Raw genomic sequence first — 20,364 nt, 5'->3', positions numbered from 1 at the left:
GTGCTCATCATGACTTCGCTCCGCCTCTGTTCGCGGAATAAATACCCTGGCCCTCTTCTCTCCCTGAAGCTTCCTCTTTCTTCTTAATAACAGATAGATTCTCCTCTATTCCTATACCATCATGTATCCCCATCAAAGCCGTATGTGATGCCCCACAATTGTCCCCGCGTTCCTGCATCATGCTGATCAAGCGCTTCATCACAGGCCCTCCATATCCTCAATTCACTGGCCCGCCGCAGGGCTACGGTCAACAACAGAACCCATCACCATTTCCTCCTCAGAACCAGCACCACATGGCTTCTCCACCTTATCCGAACCAGCCTGGCTACCCTCCCTACGGCGCTCCACATCCTAATCAGCCTCCATATCCTCATACTCCACAGGGTGCTCCTCCAGGTCGACCAGAGATGTACCACGGGGGTCCCCAAGGATATTCGCAAGGCTTGCCTCCTCCACAGGGCGCTCCTCATGGGCCTCCACAAGGCATGCCTCATGGATCGTTCGGTGTGGCACCTCCCTTGCCGCCACACCCTCAATCTTATCCCCCGCTTGCGTCCGTGCCATCATTGGGCTACGTTCGAGGTCAGCAAGCAAACGGAGACTTCCGACCCCAAGCCGATCAGCTCCGTCGCGCAATGAAAGGCTTCGGGACAGACGAGAAGACTCTGATTCAGGTCCTCGCCAAGCTAGACCCTCTCCAAATGGCCGCCGTACGATCCACCTACACACACCACGTCCGTCGAGATCTCTACAAGGATGTCAAAGGCGAGACAAGCGGCTACTTTCGTCGGGGTCTCCTCGCTATCATTGATGGCCCGTTGCAGTACGATGTGGCCTGCGCCAGGGAAGCTGTCGAAGGCATTGGGACGAAGGAATGGCTTCTCAACGACATCCTTCTATCCCGGTCTAATGCTGATATGAACGCCATAAAGGCCGCTTATCACCAGACATACCACCGCGCTCTCGAAAAGGACGTCGAAGGTGACTTGTCATTCAAGACCCGGAACTTGTTTACCCTGGTACTTCGCGCCACTCGACACGAGGAATCAGCCCCATTAGACCCGCAACTCATCGAAGCCGAAGCCAAGTCCCTTCACCAAGCAACGGCGGCGCGAATGGTCAACAACGTTGATGAAGTATGTGGTATCATAGCCAGGGCCTCGGATAACGAGCTCCGTGCGCTCAATCATGCATTCTATACCCGTTACAACATTCAGTTGACCAAGCACATCGAGAAAGAGTTTTCCGGGCACATGAAGGATGCACTGCTGCATATGCTCGGGGCTGCATTGGATCCGGCCATGCACGACGCTGAGCAGCTCGAAGACTGCATGAAGGGAATGGGAACCAAGGACGAGAAATTGGTGACAAGAGTGGTCCGCCTGCACTGGGCACCTGGGCATCTGGACCAGGTGAAACGGGCATATCGCCATCGGTTCCAGAAAGACCTTATCGAGCGGGTCAGGAGGGAGACCAGCGGTGATTACCAGCGATTGATGGTTGCTTTATTGCAGTAGCCGTACGTGCTATCGCTTTCTTAATGTTTACTCGACGAAAACAGCCATGACTTACGACTGGGCAGGGTATGGTATGGTGCGGCTGGGTCTGTTTCTGCATTATCCTTATGGGCGATGATAGACTGGGCTGGATGGCTATTTTTCATTGCCTTTATTTAGTTGACTGAATTGCGATGATTATCATCAACGCGGGTTAATTCTATCTAGCTAGTTCTTTCGATCAATGAGACCATCAAGATTGTTTCCAATCTGTGAATCTACCCTATCATCAATCCTCATATTAGATCTGTATTCAAGAATTCAAACAGGAAAGATGGAAGAAAATGAGTAATATGCCAAACACAAACCTCCCAGATAAAACAGATAGATACATACGTCCAAGCCAATGCATCTACTCAGAGCATACATAGAAGCACATTTACCAGCTCATAGACAAACCTCAAGCATTGAGCTATTCGTTCATTCATTCATTCATTGATCATAAGTAGGGTAACAACAACAACATATACTACATACAAAACATAAGTCATGAAAACATATCATCATCATCAGTCAGTGAAACCGTAACAAATCACGCAGCAAAAGGAAAAAAAAAAAAAAAAAAAAAAAAAAAAAAAAAAGACAAAAATCAATCAACAGCATAAACTAAACCGGAACTGCCACCATCATAATCATAATCATCAATCAATCAAACCACCTCCCCCGCAACAAACACATGCGCCCCCGGAAACAACCCCGTCAATCCCGCATAACACCCCCAATACCAATCATCATTGATATTCTCTGCTTCGGTGATTTCCGCTCCGCGCGGGAACATCAGTTCGTCTTTGACTCCGTCTTCGGGGTACCATGACCACAGGGCATGGACGACTAAGCCGACGCCGCCGTCGGGTGGGTAGCGGCGGGTGCCGGTCGTGTTCATCGTATTGTTGGTAGTGGTGGTGGGGGATGAGATTTGTGAGGATATAGCTGGGCTGGATATAGTGAATGGGGAAGAGGTGGGGATGGTGGGTGTGCTTGGTTCTGAGGAGCGGTCACGATCACGATCACGATCACCGATGGTCCAAGGTCTGATCCGAGAGGCCTTTTTGCGGCGCTCAGAGCCCTCTTTCCAGCTCCAGTCGCCGGAGCCGACTTCGGGGGAGGCGATGGTGGAGTTGGAAGTGGAGTTGGTGGTAATTGGAGAGGCGGTTGGAGAGGAGGGCTGGATGAGGTGGTCGTCGTTGAGGGCACGGCCGCCTACGAGATCGCGGAGGATGACGCGGCGTTGGCCTTCTTCGTGGTCTTCGAAGCCGATCACCGCCATGCGGTGGCCTTTCAGGCAGCGGCGCCAGCCGTTGTGGCCGTTCTCTTTACGGATTTTGCCGATGGCCACGAGACGGAGGTAGCAGTTGGTGCAGATGTCGTAGTCGCCGTTGTTGCATTGGAGGCAGTGGAAGCGCGGGGTGGAGTCGGGGATGGGGTGCGTGCAGATGTCGCAATTTGTTGCGATGGAGAGGATCTTGTAGGTTTCGAGTGATGGGGAGGGCGTGTTGTCAGTTGCGGTTGCGGTTGCGGTTGGAGTTGAGTTGCTGTCGGGTGGTATGCGGCAGATGGGGAGGAGGGCATGGGTGCAGCATCGTCCTTGGTTCACGCAGCGGTTGCAGAAGCCCCAGTCGCCTTCGTTGCATTGGTCGCACTTCCAGTAACAGTCGTTCGCTGGGGATTGGCAGTTATCGCAGAAGAAGCCGGTTGTAAGTCTTTGGGCTGGGTCGTCGGTGGTCATAACTCGTCCGTCTCGGTCGGGTCGGTAGGCTATGTCTGGTGCCCGACGGTACTTGCACGACTGTAGGATGTGCTGCTGGGAGCTGCTGCGAAGTGGCGAGGGATGGCCACTTGAAGAAGCGATGATACGTTCAAAGTCCGCTTCTGCGGATTTGGCGAAGCCTGCCCATTCGAGACACCCTTCGCCGGTGCGATAGCATCTCAAGCACAGGTGGTATTCGCCACCATTGCATTTGGGACATTTCTTGTGTAAATCATATTGTAGCTTCTCCTTGCCACATCGGTCGCATGAAATAGACGGTTCGCTGAACATGATCGCAGAGCGAGGCGCATTGGATCGAGACGAAGATGGTCGAGATCGCGCCTCTGATCTGCCTGTCCCTCCCACCTCTGCTACCAAGGAACTGCTCGCGGGCACAACCATCCCCGGACTCGCTGGCCAGGAGCCGGTGTGTGTATTCTGCTCAGGAGCTGCAACCACCCGTGGTGAATCGATGGATAATCTACCAGGAGCTCGTCGGATGGCGCGTTCTCTAGCTCCTTCCACCCAGATATTCGGTGTGCTCTGCTCAGATGCCGTGGCACGTCGAGAGCGCGGCGACGAATCCGTTCTGACTCGGACAGCCTGCGAATTCCGGGGACGGTCGGTAACCACGTCACTAGACGATCGCGCTGCAGGCCTCAGCGTGACCTCCGACGAAGAAGCAGGATTCGCAGGCACCGGTGACGTTCGCCGACGGCTGCTTCCCTGATCCGACAACCGCCTCTGATGACCCGGGTTCCCATTTCGTGCCACGAGCGGATCTAGTAGATGCGGTCTCGACACAGGAGGATTCCGGCTAGTCTCGTTTGGCGTAGTAGAACTTTCCTGTGGTCTCTGCGTAGAATGCGAGCGAGCCCGAGCCCGTGACGACGTCTGATTCCTCTCCCGCGCCTCCAACCGTTGCTGCGAGCGAGAGCGCAATCTATGCCTCCGACGATACGCATCAGCGATGCGCTCACTAAGCTCCTCTTCCTGCGCCGGACCCAGATTATCGAAGTCGATATCATCCAACAGCCCCTCCTCCAGAATCTGCCGTAGAATCTGATCTTGTATCGTCTCCGTATCCGACAAACTCAACAACGACCGCAAACTAGACTGATGCTCTATGCGTCTATTGCGCTCCGCAGCAGTCTCCCCCTGCCGTCGCCGCGCAGCACGCTCCTCTTCACGTCGTCGTTGTCGCGCCTCATCCACCTCAGCACTCGATTCCGTGCGACGAGTCCGCGACGACGGCCTCGACCGGTGACCAGTAGTAGCACTAGCATTTCTCGACCGAACCCGACTTTCCTGCAAACTCAATTCCCTTACCTCCTCCAACAGCCTCCGATCCTCCTCATCCGACACATCACTCCTCCGATCCGCCGACGACAAAACAGGGAACACCGAATCACCATGTTTGTATCTCTGCGCAATCTCCTCCTTCTCCTCCGCCGACTTATCCCGGTCGGGACTCGCCGCCAGCACCATATCCAGTAACGTAGTAACGGTAGCATTCGGGCGGGTTTCACGGACCACCGCGCGACAGGACGGACAAGTGAAGCGGACGGAAGATGACGACCGGGCGCGGGAGGCTTGTGCAGAGAACCATTCTTTGAGACAGGAGCCGCAGAAGGTGTGCAGGCAGTCGAGGAGGGTGAGAGGCTGGTAGAGCAGATCCGTGCAGATCTGGGGTCGGAGGGGGGAGAGTTAGCCGGTGAACTTTAATAAACTGCACAGAAACAATCCGAGGATGTGTCTTGCTGCTTCTGGTCTGTCTAGCATCTACTGGGAATAATTTCCGGCCAGTTATTTCGCTAGTCGATCAAGGCGAAGCAAGGGACGGTGAGATATTTCGTGGGCGGGGGAGTCGCAGACCGCATTCCGCACATCTTCTCCCTCCCCCACACTACTTTTCTGGATGGATGATGGATGGATTTACTTACCGAGCAGGTGAGTTCTTTCTCCAGGTCCCCTAGACCGGGACCGGGATGGGGGTCGGTCGACATGGGGTATGCTGGTTGGAGAAGAGATGTTGGATAGATTTGTTGGATGTCATAAAGGGAGGGAAGGAAGAGAAAGAGATGAAGAGAAGAGTAAGTAGGAGTAAAAGGTAATTGACAGGGCGAGTAAACAGGCGGTGGTTGGAGAGCGAATCAATCGATCGGGCGTCCCGCGGGTCGATCGCGGCTCGGATCCACTGAAGAAACCAAGTTCACTCATTACCCATACTAGTTAAACATTCTACACCACTAAGTAAGTTATCGCTAAATAATGTAACAAGATACACGACTACTCTGCTACTTCACTCAGTCCTTGCCATATCCCTCCTTCTCCCAAAACCAATGATACAGACTCTTCGCACTACCATCATCCTCGACATAATCTCCCACCATCTCCGCCGTTTCGTTTGAATCCGCCAAATCACTGGAAGTCATATCCACCGTCACACCCCCGGCCTGGTGACTCAGGGCTTCTTCCGTGCCACTCCGTGTCCTCTCGGCCAAATCACGAGCACCCTCACGAGCAGCATCAGCAAACTCCTCCGCCTGTTCGCGAGCCCTTTGAAGTAGTTCCTCCGGGGTGGGATACCTCCGAAGCGCAATGAGCAGCAGATAATAACTCTTCACAATAGCCGAATACACCGCATCCTTCGCGAGCATCGTAAACCCATGTGAAAAGAACCCCTTGAGCACCTCCCCAGGTAGTCCAGCGTAAAGCGCAGCAACACCCTCAGTGCGCGCAATTGCAGCCACATTACTAACAATCGCCGGCATCAACGACACCCCTTCATCCTCCTTCTTCTGTTCCCCATCAGCTCCCACCGTAATTCGACTCCCCGCAACCTGCGCCCGCGTCTTCGCCATCGAGAATGGATAAGTCACCGACGAAGCAATCGACTTGCTAACGGCCGCCAAGAAGAACGTCGCCACAGCAGACGGTCTCTTCTGTCGCTGACTCCTCGGCAACAACGCATACTTCAACACAGCATTCAGAAAGAACGTAATCGACGGATTCAGCGTGAGTATCAACGAAGCCGAATACCCCGACCAGAACCCCCGTATCCCCTTCTCAGCCCTAATCCGCGCCGCAATCTCCCTCGTACTCCCACCACCAACATCCTTAGCCGTCTGCTTCCTCGCTACAATATTCGCCAACGGCGTCGTAAACAGCTTGGCAAACGCCCCCGCCAAAACACCCACCGCTAACTCATCCAGCACCGGTAAAACAGTATGTTTGCTGCGGCGCGTATTCCCAAACCGAGCGCGTATCCTCCGCTGACGAAAGAACTCGTATGCAAGGAAGAAGAGAAACGAATCCGCAACGGACTTTATCGTATCCTGCGCTAGACCCGTGTAGAAACTGGCGATTCCTTCCTCGGCGTAGATTTTGCGTGCTGCATCGAGGACGCTGGTGTATTCGTCGTCCAACTCTGATTTCTCCGACTCCGTACCCCTTCTCACCTTCTGCGTCTGCAATCGCGCAACGATCAAACTCAACGGATACGTCGCGACGTTCGAGAGCGCGGAGCCGACTGCTCCCGCGACGGCATTGCCCAGCGCTGGAAGTGCGGGCCCGCTGAGAGCGGCGCGCTTCCAGTCGAGGTTCGGTTGGGGTTCTTCGTAGCGGTGGTAGAGCTGGAAGGAATCCTTTCATATCAATATTTTCGTTAGCATTCTTCATATCCCGTCCATCCCCCTGAAGAATAGAAGAATCTTTCATGACATCATTCAATGACCTTACCAGCTCCGAATCATACTCCACCTTGTACTCCGACATATTGATTCCACTCGGCCCCAAGGAATCTCCAAGTAGATAGTGATTGTGTTTCAGAGAAGATAGACGAGAAATGAGGGGGAGAGAGAGAGAGAAGATGATCTACGAGGAATGTGCAGATTGACGGTTATTTAGTCAAGTGGCTGACCGGATAGGACAATCAACGCAGGATGGCTGGTGAGAAGATGCATGTCGTGTGTGCATCAGACCACCCAGTCTTGCACATCACCCAAATAACTAACTAGTAGGTAGTAGGCAGGCAGGTACAGTGATATATGATATGATGTGATGGGTTGCTTGTGCCGACCGAGGTAAGTTCTCTCTTACTGTGCTACCGAATGCTTTTAGGGCCTTACGTCATGTGGGAGCTGGCCTGTGCGGGGGTGCATGTGATCGGAATGATTTTCTTCCTACAGATTCCAGAACAATTCGACTAGGGGGAAGATTTTCCTGTTACGATGGCTCTGCTATATATACATATTACGGCTGGAAAAGCAAATAGCAGCAAAAATAAGTATCAACGATCATTCACGTGATATTTCGTCCATCAAGCCTCGAAGGGCCGTCTAGATACAATGATTTCGAATCCATCCATCCGATCCCATTAACAAGAAAATAAGCAAGTTGTAAGAGTATCAAACCCGTGGACATAATCCATTCCAAATGTAGTAAAAAGAACCCCAGTTATCCCAAACCCCAATACCGTAACGAGTCAAAAGAAATAGCCCCCAGAAATCAGAAACAGAATTGTACGGCGGATCCTGCCGGTCTAGTCCACAATCCAGTCGAAGGTTCAGAACCAGAGAGACGACAAACACCAGAGCAGTAATCCCTTCCGGTCGGTTGAAGATAATTTAACCACCGAAACCGTACAGGGTGCGGCCCTGGCGCTTGAGGGCGTAGACAACGTCGAGGGAGGTGACGGTCTTGCGCTTAGCGTGCTCAGTGTAGGTGACGGCATCACGGATGACGGACTCGAGGAAGGACTTGAGGACACCACGGGTCTCTTCGTAGATCATGGCGGAGATACGCTTGACACCACCACGGCGAGCGAGACGGCGGATAGCGGGCTTAGTGATACCCTGGATGTTGTCACGCAAGATCTTACGGTGACGCTTGGCGCCACCCTTGCCGAGACCCTTGCCTCCTTTTCCGCCTGTGAGAGAGCGTTAGTACATGTTGAGTGATGCTTTGTTTGATTAAGGAAATTAGGTATGTGAGGTGGAGTGAAGATCAGATGAAATCTTGGACACGACGCGTGGGCGTGACAGGTACGCGGTCACGTGTTACCAGGGGTGCATCATCAAGATCATCCAAGATCATCACCACCATCCCAACCCGAGAGTAGGGACCGACGAGGAACTAATAGCTGAAGCAAGAAAAGAAGATAAAATACTTACGTCCAGTCATATTGCTGAGATGAGATTAATTGATTGGAAGAAGTATGAGATGGAAAATTGATGGAAGGTGGTGGGTGGTGGATGGTTTGGCGTGACGCGTTGCGGGCCGGTCGCTGAGAGGAAGAAAAGAGTCGAGAGAGAGCGAAAGAAGGTGGCGGAGAAGGAGGAGCCACCGGTTTATATAGGTTTCGCGGTGCGGGCGGCAAGCGAGAGCGTGATCTCGCTGCTTTGCCCCTTGGGAGTGAATGACTAAGCCCCAGAGGGTGATCTGGAAGGGTCAAAAGCAATGGAGAAGCCTGATTGGCGGGCCGCGAGGGTGAAAAAGGGCGTTATGAACGACCGCTTTCGAGGTGGTGATTTTGCGGGTTGCGGGTTGGCGCTGTTCCCGCTGGGGACCAACTTCTGCTGCTGCCCGCGCGGCTCAGGCCGTAAGGCGGCGGGTCCGTCACGTGAGACTTGGCGGCCGGTTGTCACTTCCTCACCATATACGCTGTACAACATACATCAATTCTACTCTCTACATCGGTGGCAAACTTGCATCTCTCGCAATCTAATCAGTTGTATTGTGTACCATTGCATAATCTGGATAGCAAGCTACATGCGCTTCACGGACCCTCCCTGGAGCACAGCAATTCGGATAAAAATGTGAACCCATGCACCACCCACCCTTAGCAAAACTTGGAGAAATTATGAGCGTAGAGAAGAATTAAAACATAAGGTACAGAAAACAGAATAACTCATACCCCGAACACCATACAGAAGCTCATCATTGACGGAAGTAGATGAAAAACAATGATGCAAATGCGTTAGACCACTTCAATGCGAACACTTTTCCTTGCTTCGCCTCCTCGCTTCCCTGGAAATGCTGCGCAGGAACCTACCATGCATCCCATCCACTCAGTAAAGGTAGCCCCGGCAAATAACTGACAAAATTAACTGCAAAGGAAAGATACAAGACATCAAATCGTAATCGTTACTGTAGCAAAATCGTAGCCGCGCCCCAATGTATTGGAAAAAGCCCCCCTGTGTTGTATAGGTAGGAAACAATGCACCTCCCAGCATAACGTCAGATCCCGCGGTTTATAATACATCGCAAAGGATCCTCGTAGATACTTAGGCGGGCGCATCAACAAAAGTCGAGTCGAAGATGGGAACGAGGCGGCTTCATGGACACCAGGTGAGCAGGTCGGGTTGACAACTGCACTGTCGTTTAAGAGTTTCAAGTCATGCTTGATAGCCTTCAGAAAGCTTATCCCCACTGGGGTAAAAAGAGAAAGAGGGAAAAGAAAAAAATTTTCGTGTCTTCCATCGACGGAGGGACACAGAGACATGTAGAAAGCAAAGGACGTTCGCGTTGTGATCTCGTAGGCGGCGGGGTCTAAAGCGCTTATGCATCTTCGTTCATCCTTGGATGATAGCAGGTGTCTGCGTATCCTTCATAAAACTGTTTTGCATAGGCTGAAGATATTGATATCCGATATGGTTCGGTGACGACGGAGCGGCAGGGGAGTGTCGAGAATCACCACCATAAACCCCATCCATGGGAGGAGATGAGCAGGGAGACACCGAGCTGGAACTGCTATTAGACCCTGTCCGGGTTTCATAATCCGGACTTCCCGTGACGGGACCAACTGCACCACTTGGGTAATTCATCGATCCGGATCCGAAGAAGCAGTATTTATCAACCAACTCTTTATACACCGACGACTCGCGATGCGGCTTGCCAGAAACGATGGTAGAGGGTTTATGGTGGTCTGAGGGCCCTGGTTGCTGGCTACCTCTGCTAGGCAAAGGCGCGTTCTCCTCCTTGTGGCTTGCTTTCCGTTCCGACGAATGGCCGTGACTACCATGCGACGGGAATTTTGATTTTGCTCGAGCTGTCAATGTCGTGCGATCATGAGTAGGTTTGGTCCGCATGGCTGCCGACAAGGAGGCTTCGAAATCGTAACGATTTCCAAAGACCTGATGGTTCTGCTTATCGCGACGTATCGGAGCCACCATTTCAACATCATGCGGATCGTCATCACCCAAATGTTCCTTCTTGCCATTCGTTGGTGGGTTGCCGAACGAAATGTACTTGTCCATCTCAGACAAGGCATCAAATGAAGGCGGCATTGAGTGAGGGCGACTGTTGGATCCAGCAAAGCTCCTGCTCCTAGGCAAATTCGTACGAGGACGTGCGGAGGGAGGAGCACGGGCCTGGGGCATTTCTTTTTGTACTCTGCGAAAGTTGACTTGGTAATTCTGTGAGTTGTTGTTGTCCCAGTACTCCTCTCCAGCGACATTGTAGCGAATGCACACAAACATGGTTTTCCTCTCCAAATTTGCTTGGTCATCCAGCCGGATGCTGAAAGCAAACCTGTCATAGCCATCCTGAGTAGGCTTCCGTCGGGGGTCATCATTGTACTCGGCTGAGACTTCAGAAACAGTCTTCCAATGATCGAGAGTAAACCGAGCAGCAACGTGCTTGTGGAAAGCCAGGTTGGCAACCCCAACGACGCCGATCATGGTATTTTTATCCGAAGACAAGTGCAAGCGTTCCAGTCGAACGCGTTGCTTGGCCCGAGAAGGGGTGTCTTTAGGAAAGTTCGACAGACCAAGCTCCCATTCGAAAGCGGGCATGTCCCGATGACCCTTCTTGAACGGAAACTCCTCTGCTGCGTCATAGTCTTCCACTGGCGATGTGTCTGCACTTACGGCTTGAGGCTTATCCAATTGCAGGAAATGACGGATATGTTCCAGCTGAGCGTCGAAGTGAACCGCCTTTGCGTAAGTTGGAGTCCCCGGCATGCTAGATGGGCGCCGCCGAGCCGAAGGTGGGCGAAGAGCTGGTCTCACCAGTTCCCCAGACTTCTTGCGGACCATAGGGTGCCTGACCGGGGGCTCGTCATCTCTGTCACTTTCTTCCGGAGAGCTAGTCAAAGCCTCCTCCTGTCTACGGTCAATTGAGGTTTCTGTAACCGATCGAGAGTGGGATATCTTGCGGGCCTCTCTGGAGAGGGGCGGCCGTGGAGGTTGAACAGGGCCACCAGCAATGGCTGCCATGCTCGATGAGGACTGCACCTCCGACAGCTGTCTCTCCGGCGAGGACACTCGTCTCTGCTCAATGGACCTCACAGCAGCCTCCAATTTCTTCAGCTGGAGCCCGTCCTGGGATGGGTATGACACCTCTTCATCACTTGAATTGTTGGCAGATTCAGGAGGTGAGATCAGAGCCCCAGGAGGGATGACAGCATCACTTATGGGAGGCGGCGATGTTCGAATACTAGCATGAGGGTCGTTGACATGATCCACTTTGATATGAGCTTCGGGCTCTGGAAAGACAAAGACCTTGCTACTTGAAGGGCTTCGTCGGTGCCTTCGCACATATGAGGTGGAAGAATACGAGCGAGGCAGGTGCTGGCGTTGATGGTGAGAGACGACAGCGGTGGGAGAGCTAGGACAGGATTGTGGAGTGAGTTCAGAGTGTTCAATGTGCTGCGCAGAAGGCGACGTCTTCAACGGCGCAGTGTATGGCATCCGGCCGGGAGTGCTTGTGTAAGCAGACACACAAGTGGGCAATGAGGTGGAAAGTAAGATCGACAGGGTGGTGAAGCTCGTTTCAGGAAAGGTCTTTATGAACAGAAGGCTTCTGGTCCTGAGAAACGGCGTCTGTTGATATATTCTAGTTTCCCCACGTTAGCCAGAGTGTGGAGGCGGCGCCTGGAAGCGATATCAAACAGTGGCGAGGATGATGAGCAGCAGCAGCAGCATTGCCTCCACATGGGCGATCATATCAAGAAAAGGGAAGATGGAGGGCCGATGTTACAAATCATGCCAGACGGTCGGTAAAAGAAGAAGAGGAAAGTGGTGTGACTGGGGGGTCAGGGTGTTCCAGGGTATCAGAAGGAGCGTTGGAGGCAAAGCCGGCGGCGGAGGGCGGATGCAGCCAACAGGGTGTTACGAGACAAGAGATCCCGGGCAGTGGCACAGATGAGAGCAACGATCAAGATCCCAAACACACAAATCATCGCTGTGATTTGCATTGGAGGCAGTTGAGGGAAGAATAGTAGCCATGCGATAAGAGGGATTCACGAAAGAAAAGCACGAGGTCGACTCGACGAATACACTCACCTTGCGGACTCGACATCTAGTATGAACTGAACGTGGAAAAAACTACAAACATGAAAGAAAAGAATAGGAGGAACAGAGAAGACAAATAAGAAGCTGGGCAGTGTGTCGAACAGCCGAGCAGGGAGTAGTTTCCAGCACAGTGAAGAGGAATTAGATACAAAGAAGTTCGTGGTGAATCGAAAGAGAAATGGGCGATGGATGGATGGGTAATGGAGTATATGAGAAGGTGACGGAGTGGAGAAGAGAGCAAAATATTAGGGTAAGCCGCACTTGACGGGGAAAGAAAGAAAGAAAAAAATTAATTAATTTGAAAAAGGGAAAAAAGAAGAAAAAGAAAAATCCAAAACAGAAATAAGCATGGAAGTTGGAAAAGAAAAAATGAAAATAATCCCAAAGGAAAAGAACCTCTCTGGAATGATATTGATAAGGGAGCTCGGACGTCAAGAGGGATCGAAGGCAAGGAAAATTCGGTACGTCCTGGTAAAGTTGGTAACCTTCAGCCAGGGAGGGGCAAAGAAACATGCTCGGATTTCCCCTCTCCGTCACTTTCTACTTGCTTTTCCCCTGAAGGTGAAATGAATAATACCTGTTTAGTGAAGAGCAAGAGGTCTGTTCGCCTTCATTTATTTCCTTTCTTTTTCTCTATTTATTCATTTAATTCTGTATTTTAAATTATTTACTTTGTTATCAGAGATTGACCCCCCTCTTGTATTTCTCTTGTCTTTCATGGTTCAGTTAGGGAGGGATGGGAAAGGGGGGGAATGTTTCGTGATGACGACCGTTGGAAAGCAAAAATAAAAAGACAAGCAGAAGAAGAAGATTCCCTGCCGCGTTGCCGCCGTACCCGGAACAGGACGGAGGGCAATGAGAGGATGATGATGGCGGCGGGCGGAGGTGGTATTAGCGGTAAATACGGGTGCTGGGACGCTACTAACCAACTTAAAATAGGCGATCGAACGGTCTGGGACTGGAGACGATCCCTCGCCGGCCAGTCAGTGCGTTCCGGCCCGGTGGGTCCTTGGTAAAGCGATATCTCGGTCCTGCCTGTAGAAAGTGTCGTATGTCGAACTATCTGGTAGTAAATTGGTTCCATCATGGAGGGTGGTGGTTGTCTGATTGACTGAGTTGAAAAATTGAAACCCTGCCCGGCTTTTTCGCCTCCCCGATCGCATTCTTGTCCGTCCGGTACCTTGGACCCGGATGGCATCATTGGCTGCTTATCTTCCTATCATATTCTCTCCTTGGGCCTCATGGAGGAGAGAAAAAAAGAGGACAATCAATATCAATGAATGCTACCATCGCAGGTGAACAACCATGGATTGTTTTGTATAGTGTCCACATAGATAAGACACAGACCCATGCTATAGATGGAATAGAATGATGGAAAAGCACCTAATCAGTCCACAGTACATGTGGCTCAAGGTGGAGGCCAGGTGATCTTCAAGGCTGCATGTCCGGAGTATTCCAGTCCACTTTGTCTCTGTCGGTATGTGTGTAACGATGTATGTGCTACTTTAGTATGATGTACGTGCTCACTAGGAATGCCCAGGATCAAGGCATACGTGCATCCTTCTGGTCTTTTCCCTTGATGTCGCCATACAAATCCATCACCTCCTTTATGATACCATTGATTTTAATTTTATTTTTCATGACTTTTTTATTTCCTTTCCACTCCGCCATTCCCTCATACTATCTTAAAACTTGAGACAGACCCCATCTCTACTACGTAAGTAGCCGCTGGTGATCCTTTCCGGAGGATCTGTTTTCTTATCAGGAGATGATTAGTTGACTTGATCTGTTCCATGGAAGTAGTTATCTCACCGATAAGCCAAGTTTGGTCCTGAAGCCGTCCCCGACCGAACATGTTCAGCAGTAAAAGTCGACGACTAGTCAGTAGTAGTGAGTCTAGGTACGGCCGACCGTGCGGTTTTACGTATGGCAACCATGGTCCCCACCCCCAGCTTTCTTTCTCCCTCTCACCCACTCTCTCTTCTTCCTCTTTTCTTCATCCAATCTCTCTGGTTTTTTTTTTTCTTCCCTCCATTTCTTCTACCTTACGGGATGTTTCCAGTCTTTCAGGCCCTTCCGTAGCGCCAGTCTAAATTTGCCACCGCCCAACCAACGGGACCGGAAGTGGTTTTTCACTAAGGAGGCCTGGACGGTCTAGAGGCGGAAATGTTGGGGAGGCTAGTGAGTATCCAGCTAGTACTGAAGTCAAGTTCTGTCAGTTAGTCATATCTGTGGGTGGTTGCGATCGGTCGGTCTATTTACTAAACCAACCCAACTCCACTGAATATGTCTGACATAAAGTAATCTGAGGATATATTAACCTATAACCTACGTTAGTTGACTAGTGGGTTTGATTTAGTACGATTATAATAATAACCTCGCCTGAGATTCCAGCGGGCTTATTGACTGATGCGCAACCTACATAGGACGCACATTAGTAGAGCGTAACGCCAGGGGGGAAGAGGGTGGGTTGCGGATGCAGACCTGTCCCTTTGCTTTGTCAGTGCGCGCACGTTCAGACACACACACACTCACATCTCTTCTCTCTTGTCTTGTCTTGTCTTGTCCTGCAACATCCCATGTTTTGCTTGCTTTTCTTGAGACACACTTGTGGTCTTCGCACGAGGGTTGGTCGATCACCATCTTCTCCGCCTTTCAGACTTTGGAGGTTAGACATACTAGACATTCTAGACTGTCTCCTGTTTCTTTGCTTTTTTTTTTTCTTCTTCCTTTCACCGGAGCGGGTCCTCCCAAAAAATGCATATTTGTAAGATGTCTGCATTGCCATGCTCAGATATATGATGAAAAGTGACCAATTTCCAGCCACATTGGTCGACTTCCAAGCTAACAATTGCTACAAGTCATTTTTTATAATATGCTGATGGAAGATTGGCGCCGTCTTTGTTACTTTTCTGGAGGGACGCGGGGGCTAGGGCCGAAGCGGCTAGTATTTGCGGTACCCACACCGGAGGCAGATTACTACTAGTACCAGACTAGACTATACTAATATACGGAGACGGGGTTGGGAAGTGGATATGAATGGATAGCTGCTCGGTCGCTTAGCGCTACTCCAACGACCCATTTCCAAGGCACCTTGCCAGTATGACATCAGAAAGATACTTTTCCCTGAGTGAGAGTGAGAGTGTGTGAGAGAGAGAACCTCACTTGATACTTTTTTTCTCTCCCTCCCCTTCCTTTTCGCTTCCTTACCCATTCCCATCGAATCGTGTTGTCAGGTCAGTCGTCATGCTGGAGGTCTGCACGGACCACGGGAGAATTTAAAAGACTTATGCTGCAGCGCTGCCTTGATCTGGCCAACCGAGTGTCCGCGCTATCCTGCACACGGAATTGATGGACCTCTCCAAAGAAGTAAAATTCGAAAGGAAGTTGGCTGTGCGCAGCAACTCTTGGCTTCTAGCATCGGGAGTTTTAGTGACCTGGTCGACGTCGCATTTCTTGGCTGCCGCTGCGCATGGACGCTTAACATTATTATCCACCACCCATTTCTCAACTGACTTAGGAAAATTCTGTATGGATTTGGGTTTGTATGTAGGGGAGGAGAAACAGCAGCAGGTATCCTTATCATCCCCAGCCCTGGTGCAACGGGCTTGCATAGACATCGGGAGTTGATAATGCACTCCCCCTTTGATATTGAGCAATTTCGGTTTCTAATCGAATCTTCAGATGAGTGTTGCATCGCTTGTGTAACGGCCTATGTCGGAGAGAGCCACCCCGGTCCGATGCTTGGACACTCTTTCTCTCCCCCCCTCCCCCCTTTCATCTCTTCATCGAGGGGGGAGAATAATTCGGTGGCTAAATTCAGGGTGCATTCGTTGACAGAGGGCTATTCGGACGATGACTGGCTCTGAAGCTGCTGTTCTCGCCCCCATCGCGGAGACTTATGCCTGCGGTAGCCTCTGGTCTAGATACTACTAGGTCTCATCTAGTAGAAATCCGCGACGCTTCGATGCCACGGGCCTATGGGCTCCTCCTTCTCCTCCTCCCTGCTCGCACGACCAGCATCGAGCGAGCGCTTGTCTCACTTTCCATCTGGGTCTTATCATGGCTCGACTCACCGCACGGCAGGGACGGCCCCCCCTGGCCGACTTTAGTAGTTCTCAACTCAATTCCTGTGATGGTATCGATTGGCTGCGTGTCTGATTTGCCACCGGGCATGCAAGCCACAGCGGATAGTCATTAATTGGTGGTCCATATGCTGGGTGCCATGATGGAAATCATATCGGCAGGATCTGGACGGTCAGTGAGAGGACATTGGTTGGGGTAGTGGTGGTGGTGGGGTTGACAGTGATAGAAAGAAAGATATCTTGAAGCCACCGATCTTGGCTAGACGGGAGCGATGATCGGGCCTCGTTCGATGAAAGTCATGTAATGTCGTTCCGAACGCGTGAGGTCCGGATGGCGCTGTTCTCATTCGACGAGCGCCGGCATCTCTTGTGCAGCTGCAGAACCGCGCTAGTGTGGCTCCTCGCCCCCCCCGTCGTCTCAGCCTTTCGCGTTCCTCCTTCTCCCTCAACTCTCCCCATCTTAGCTCTGCCCATCAAAGCCTATCACTACTAACACTTGTTTGCTTCTTAATGGATTTTATACTAGTGTCTATCTTTTTCCATACAGCCTACCGCGCAATCGAGGAAAAAAGCTAGACAAACAAAGGGGAAATGCTGGTTTTACGGCTGGTCAGATCACCCTGCAGAGGAAAGGCCAACAACAATGCCTTTCTTTCTTATTCAAAATCAGCTAGAACCTCTCGAGGCAATTGACGTGCGTGCTCCTCATCTCCAACATAACGCCATCAACGCCCCTTGAAACTAGCTGAGTTTGAGCACTGACATGACTAGCTGCCCTCGGACGACTAGCTTCTGCCTACGACTGACGCTACAACGGCCGGTCGAGCGCCCGAGCGGGTAATCGGCGCCGATTAGCACAGCCGTCCTCCTTGATCGACAACCCACGCTCCCCCGAGTTCAAGCCCCAGCGCTTGAGGTCCTCTGTTTCTTTGGTATCTCCTCTTTTCGCTACTTCTGACAAAGATACACGTTCCGGAGACGTTAAACTTTGTATGAATTTGGACCGTGCATATCACCTAAAAGCGGTCTGGGAAGTTTACCATACTCTCTGCTCGTATCTACTGCGAAAGCCGGGCGGGGAAGCTCGCTGCTAGCGGCAGGGTGCAACATAACGGATGTCAGATTGGCTCGTGGGCCAGCTCAGAGACTCTTATCGCTCCGGCCCACCGCGGAGTCTCTGCACGCAAACGGGTTGCTTCTTCCTGTCCGATAACCGCTGCGGTCTCGACCCATGGGCTGCGTCGCAAGCTTCTCAACTCCGCACTCTCTCTCTCCCAAGAGCAGTGGGGAAGTTGTGCCGCCTACGATGGCTGGTGCAGCAGAACCTCAGCTGGAGACCCCACGGGGAAATCGATCGCCGCGCGAGCCTGCTTGAGTGCTTGCGTGCTTGCTGCGTATCTTCGTTGATGCCTCTTGTGATCAGTACGATACTTCCTCTACCGATCATTCATCGCGACCCTTCTTGGGACTCGCATGATGACGGCTATGCTGTGCATCCCGATGCAGGAACTCTCCTGTATACTATGGATAGGCCGCTGCGGCTATTGATTTATCGGTATCTTACTATAATCTACCTACTGACATTTCCGGTCCACAATAACATGCTTGGCACGGGCGTCACCCTGTCAATACCCGATGGTCGCAACATCATCCGTAGCCGTGATCCTGAGAAGACAATAGCATAGCCTCTGAGAGCGATCACGTTCCGTTTCACCATGATCTCCTGACCACCTGATTGTTGATCGCCAGGGTACGGCAGAGGAGTTGGTGCAGTTCTGCTGTGGATTCTAACCTCCCCTAGGCCCTTGGCTCAAGGGACTTGTGGGGTTCTCTGAGCGGGCATCTCTCGTGGCTCATACAGATCCAACAGGTTGACGCAATTCATATCGGCCCGCGCGGCTGTCTGTTCATGTTGGGGTATCAAACACAGTCTTTAGCAATGTGAACAGACGGCCGAGTACCATTATTTCAGCATCTATATGGCGCACATGAAAGCTGTCAAACACGGATCGGTCGGAGAACTATACCTGCGTTGGAAATCTGGCCGTCATGTTAGGTGTCGATGCCACATAGGGCAAGCTCACTCGCATTAGCAACGTTCTACACAAGCGTGAGCGAGTAATAGCACAGCATACGATCCACCAGACGGTTTCCGATCGCCCCGACTGCGTCCTACCAATATCTTTCTTGTGTACACATGACAACCATACCCATGACCGGCCTAAGCTAAGAGTCACCTCCCTCCCCGCTCTTCAGATTGACCTTCATTGAGTGATATCGGATGGTCCGATGCCAATTTCGGGGGCGCCCCATTAGCCCGGGTGTAGGTCCTCCGCCGCACAAGCCGAGTAGTAATGCCACTGGGCCGGGGTCCGTCGAGCACAGACACTACCCTGGCCAGTGGGGGCAAGCGACGGGGATGTCAAACATGCCATTGACTCGGACTAGGCACTGTCCGAGCGCGCAACCCCTCAGTGGACAACAGCCCACGACGTTCCCCTCTTCCAGAGGCAGTGCTATTGGGTATCTGTTTTGGGGGCCCAGGGTGGACTAGTATACCGATGAAAACAATGTTACCGGTGAGGTAACAGGAGCATTTGGTTCTAGATCCCAACACGGCCCCAATTCACTATGGTAAGTTCAACTTATTTCCTCTTTCACCATGACCAGAGTCTACCTACAGCACGTCGCTCAACCCTTGCCGCGAATTCAGCTTCATTTGATGGAAATTGCGGGGTACAAAGCACACAGACCGGACAACCCTGGTCCGCCAACTCATAACCATGTGCGACCATCGCGGTATCGAACCTTCTCCGCGGCCGTCCCAGTCCCCATGCGGCCACACATGTTAGGTTCTCACCACTTTCCCTACCCCCTCTCACACCCCGATCACGAGCCATGGCACACACCACCGTCTTCAACAAGTTCCAGCGAACCAGCAACAATCCTGATACAACAAACGCCATGAACCAAGCATTACACCAAGCAAGTCGAATGCCCTCCTTACCTATCGTCAAGAAAGCCTGTAGAAGCATTTGGCTGATTGCACAACTCCTATGGCCAACACGCAAGGTAATGTACGCGACATGCATCCAAAGCCACAAAAGCAAAACCAAAAAGCGAATATTTTACTCATGCATGCTCGACATAATAGCACATCAACAGTATAGCCCAGCTAATGTCCTTCAAAGCCACAAAATGCACCCCGACGTAGTCCAAGAAAGTTAACTAGGGAGCTTGCTCCCATCAGCCACCACCACCTCTTCTATCATTATTTACATAGTAGCTACCCATTCTACCCTCCTAGCATAGCCATCGCCACAGACAACACCTCCTCCACTCTCTCTCTCTCTCTCTCTCTCTCTCTCCTTCTTTCTCTATTCTGTAAATCATCATCATCATGCAAGAGCAATCCGATCGGTCGCTCACCCTTCCCCCCCCTCGCCACATATACAACCAGTCAATATCTACCTGAATAATATCACAAACAAACTATACCCCCTTACTTACTGTACGTCAGTCTGTATGTAGGTAGCATGTAGTCTGCCTGCCACTAGTGGCAATGTCACCTCACACCTACCAACAACAACAACAACTACTACTACTACATTAGTATGTAGACACATTAAACACCCAGGAGATATAATCCGGATCCATTCAACCGCTACTGATCTCATATT

At 51.5% G+C, this 20,364-nt stretch overlaps 6 protein-coding genes across 6 annotated transcripts; 1 reads left to right on the top strand and 5 right to left on the bottom strand.

Moving 5' to 3' along the window:
- Positions 1-121: 121 nt before the first annotated feature.
- Positions 122-1,517, top strand: AKAW2_21183A (uncharacterized protein; the record flags this gene model as incomplete). Its single annotated transcript, XM_041685978.1, has 2 exons — positions 122-140; positions 205-1,517. 2 exons carry the CDS (start codon positions 122-124, stop codon positions 1,515-1,517), a joined length of 1,332 nt encoding a protein of 443 aa, XP_041540009.1.
- Positions 1,518-2,205: 688 nt separating this feature from the next.
- AKAW2_21182S (SH3 domain protein) lies at positions 2,206-5,309 on the bottom strand (the record flags this gene model as incomplete). Its single annotated transcript, XM_041685977.1, has 2 exons — positions 2,206-4,989; positions 5,247-5,309. 2 exons carry the CDS (start codon positions 5,307-5,309, stop codon positions 2,206-2,208), a joined length of 2,847 nt encoding a protein of 948 aa, XP_041540008.1.
- A 300-nt stretch (positions 5,310-5,609) lies between these two features.
- Positions 5,610-7,080, bottom strand: AKAW2_21181S (putative mitochondrial carrier protein; the record flags this gene model as incomplete). The annotated part of the gene is made up of 2 exons (XM_041685976.1): positions 5,610-6,950; positions 7,045-7,080. The coding sequence occupies 2 exons, from the start codon at positions 7,078-7,080 to the stop codon at positions 5,610-5,612; spliced, it is 1,377 nt and encodes a 458-aa protein (XP_041540007.1).
- An 851-nt stretch (positions 7,081-7,931) lies between these two features.
- Positions 7,932-8,487, bottom strand: HHF1_1 (histone H4; the record flags this gene model as incomplete). The annotated part of the gene is made up of 2 exons (XM_041685975.1): positions 7,932-8,233; positions 8,478-8,487. 2 exons carry the CDS (start codon positions 8,485-8,487, stop codon positions 7,932-7,934), a joined length of 312 nt encoding a protein of 103 aa, XP_041540006.1.
- A 1,391-nt stretch (positions 8,488-9,878) lies between these two features.
- Positions 9,879-11,996, bottom strand: AKAW2_21179S (protein phosphatase regulator GAC1; the record flags this gene model as incomplete). Its single annotated transcript, XM_041685974.1, has 1 exon — positions 9,879-11,996. One exon carries the CDS (start codon positions 11,994-11,996, stop codon positions 9,879-9,881), a length of 2,118 nt encoding a protein of 705 aa, XP_041540005.1.
- Positions 11,997-15,886: 3,890 nt separating this feature from the next.
- AKAW2_21178S (uncharacterized protein) lies at positions 15,887-16,219 on the bottom strand (the record flags this gene model as incomplete). Its single annotated transcript, XM_041685973.1, has 1 exon — positions 15,887-16,219. The coding sequence occupies one exon, from the start codon at positions 16,217-16,219 to the stop codon at positions 15,887-15,889; it is 333 nt and encodes a 110-aa protein (XP_041540004.1).
- Positions 16,220-20,364: the final 4,145 nt, after the last annotated feature.

Source organism: Aspergillus luchuensis, chromosome 2 (assembly GCF_016861625.1).
Source record: "Aspergillus luchuensis IFO 4308 DNA, chromosome 2, nearly complete sequence".
Classification (NCBI taxonomy): Eukaryota; Fungi; Ascomycota; class Eurotiomycetes; order Eurotiales; family Aspergillaceae; genus Aspergillus; species Aspergillus luchuensis.
This window is presented reverse-complemented; position numbering and strand designations above follow the sequence as displayed.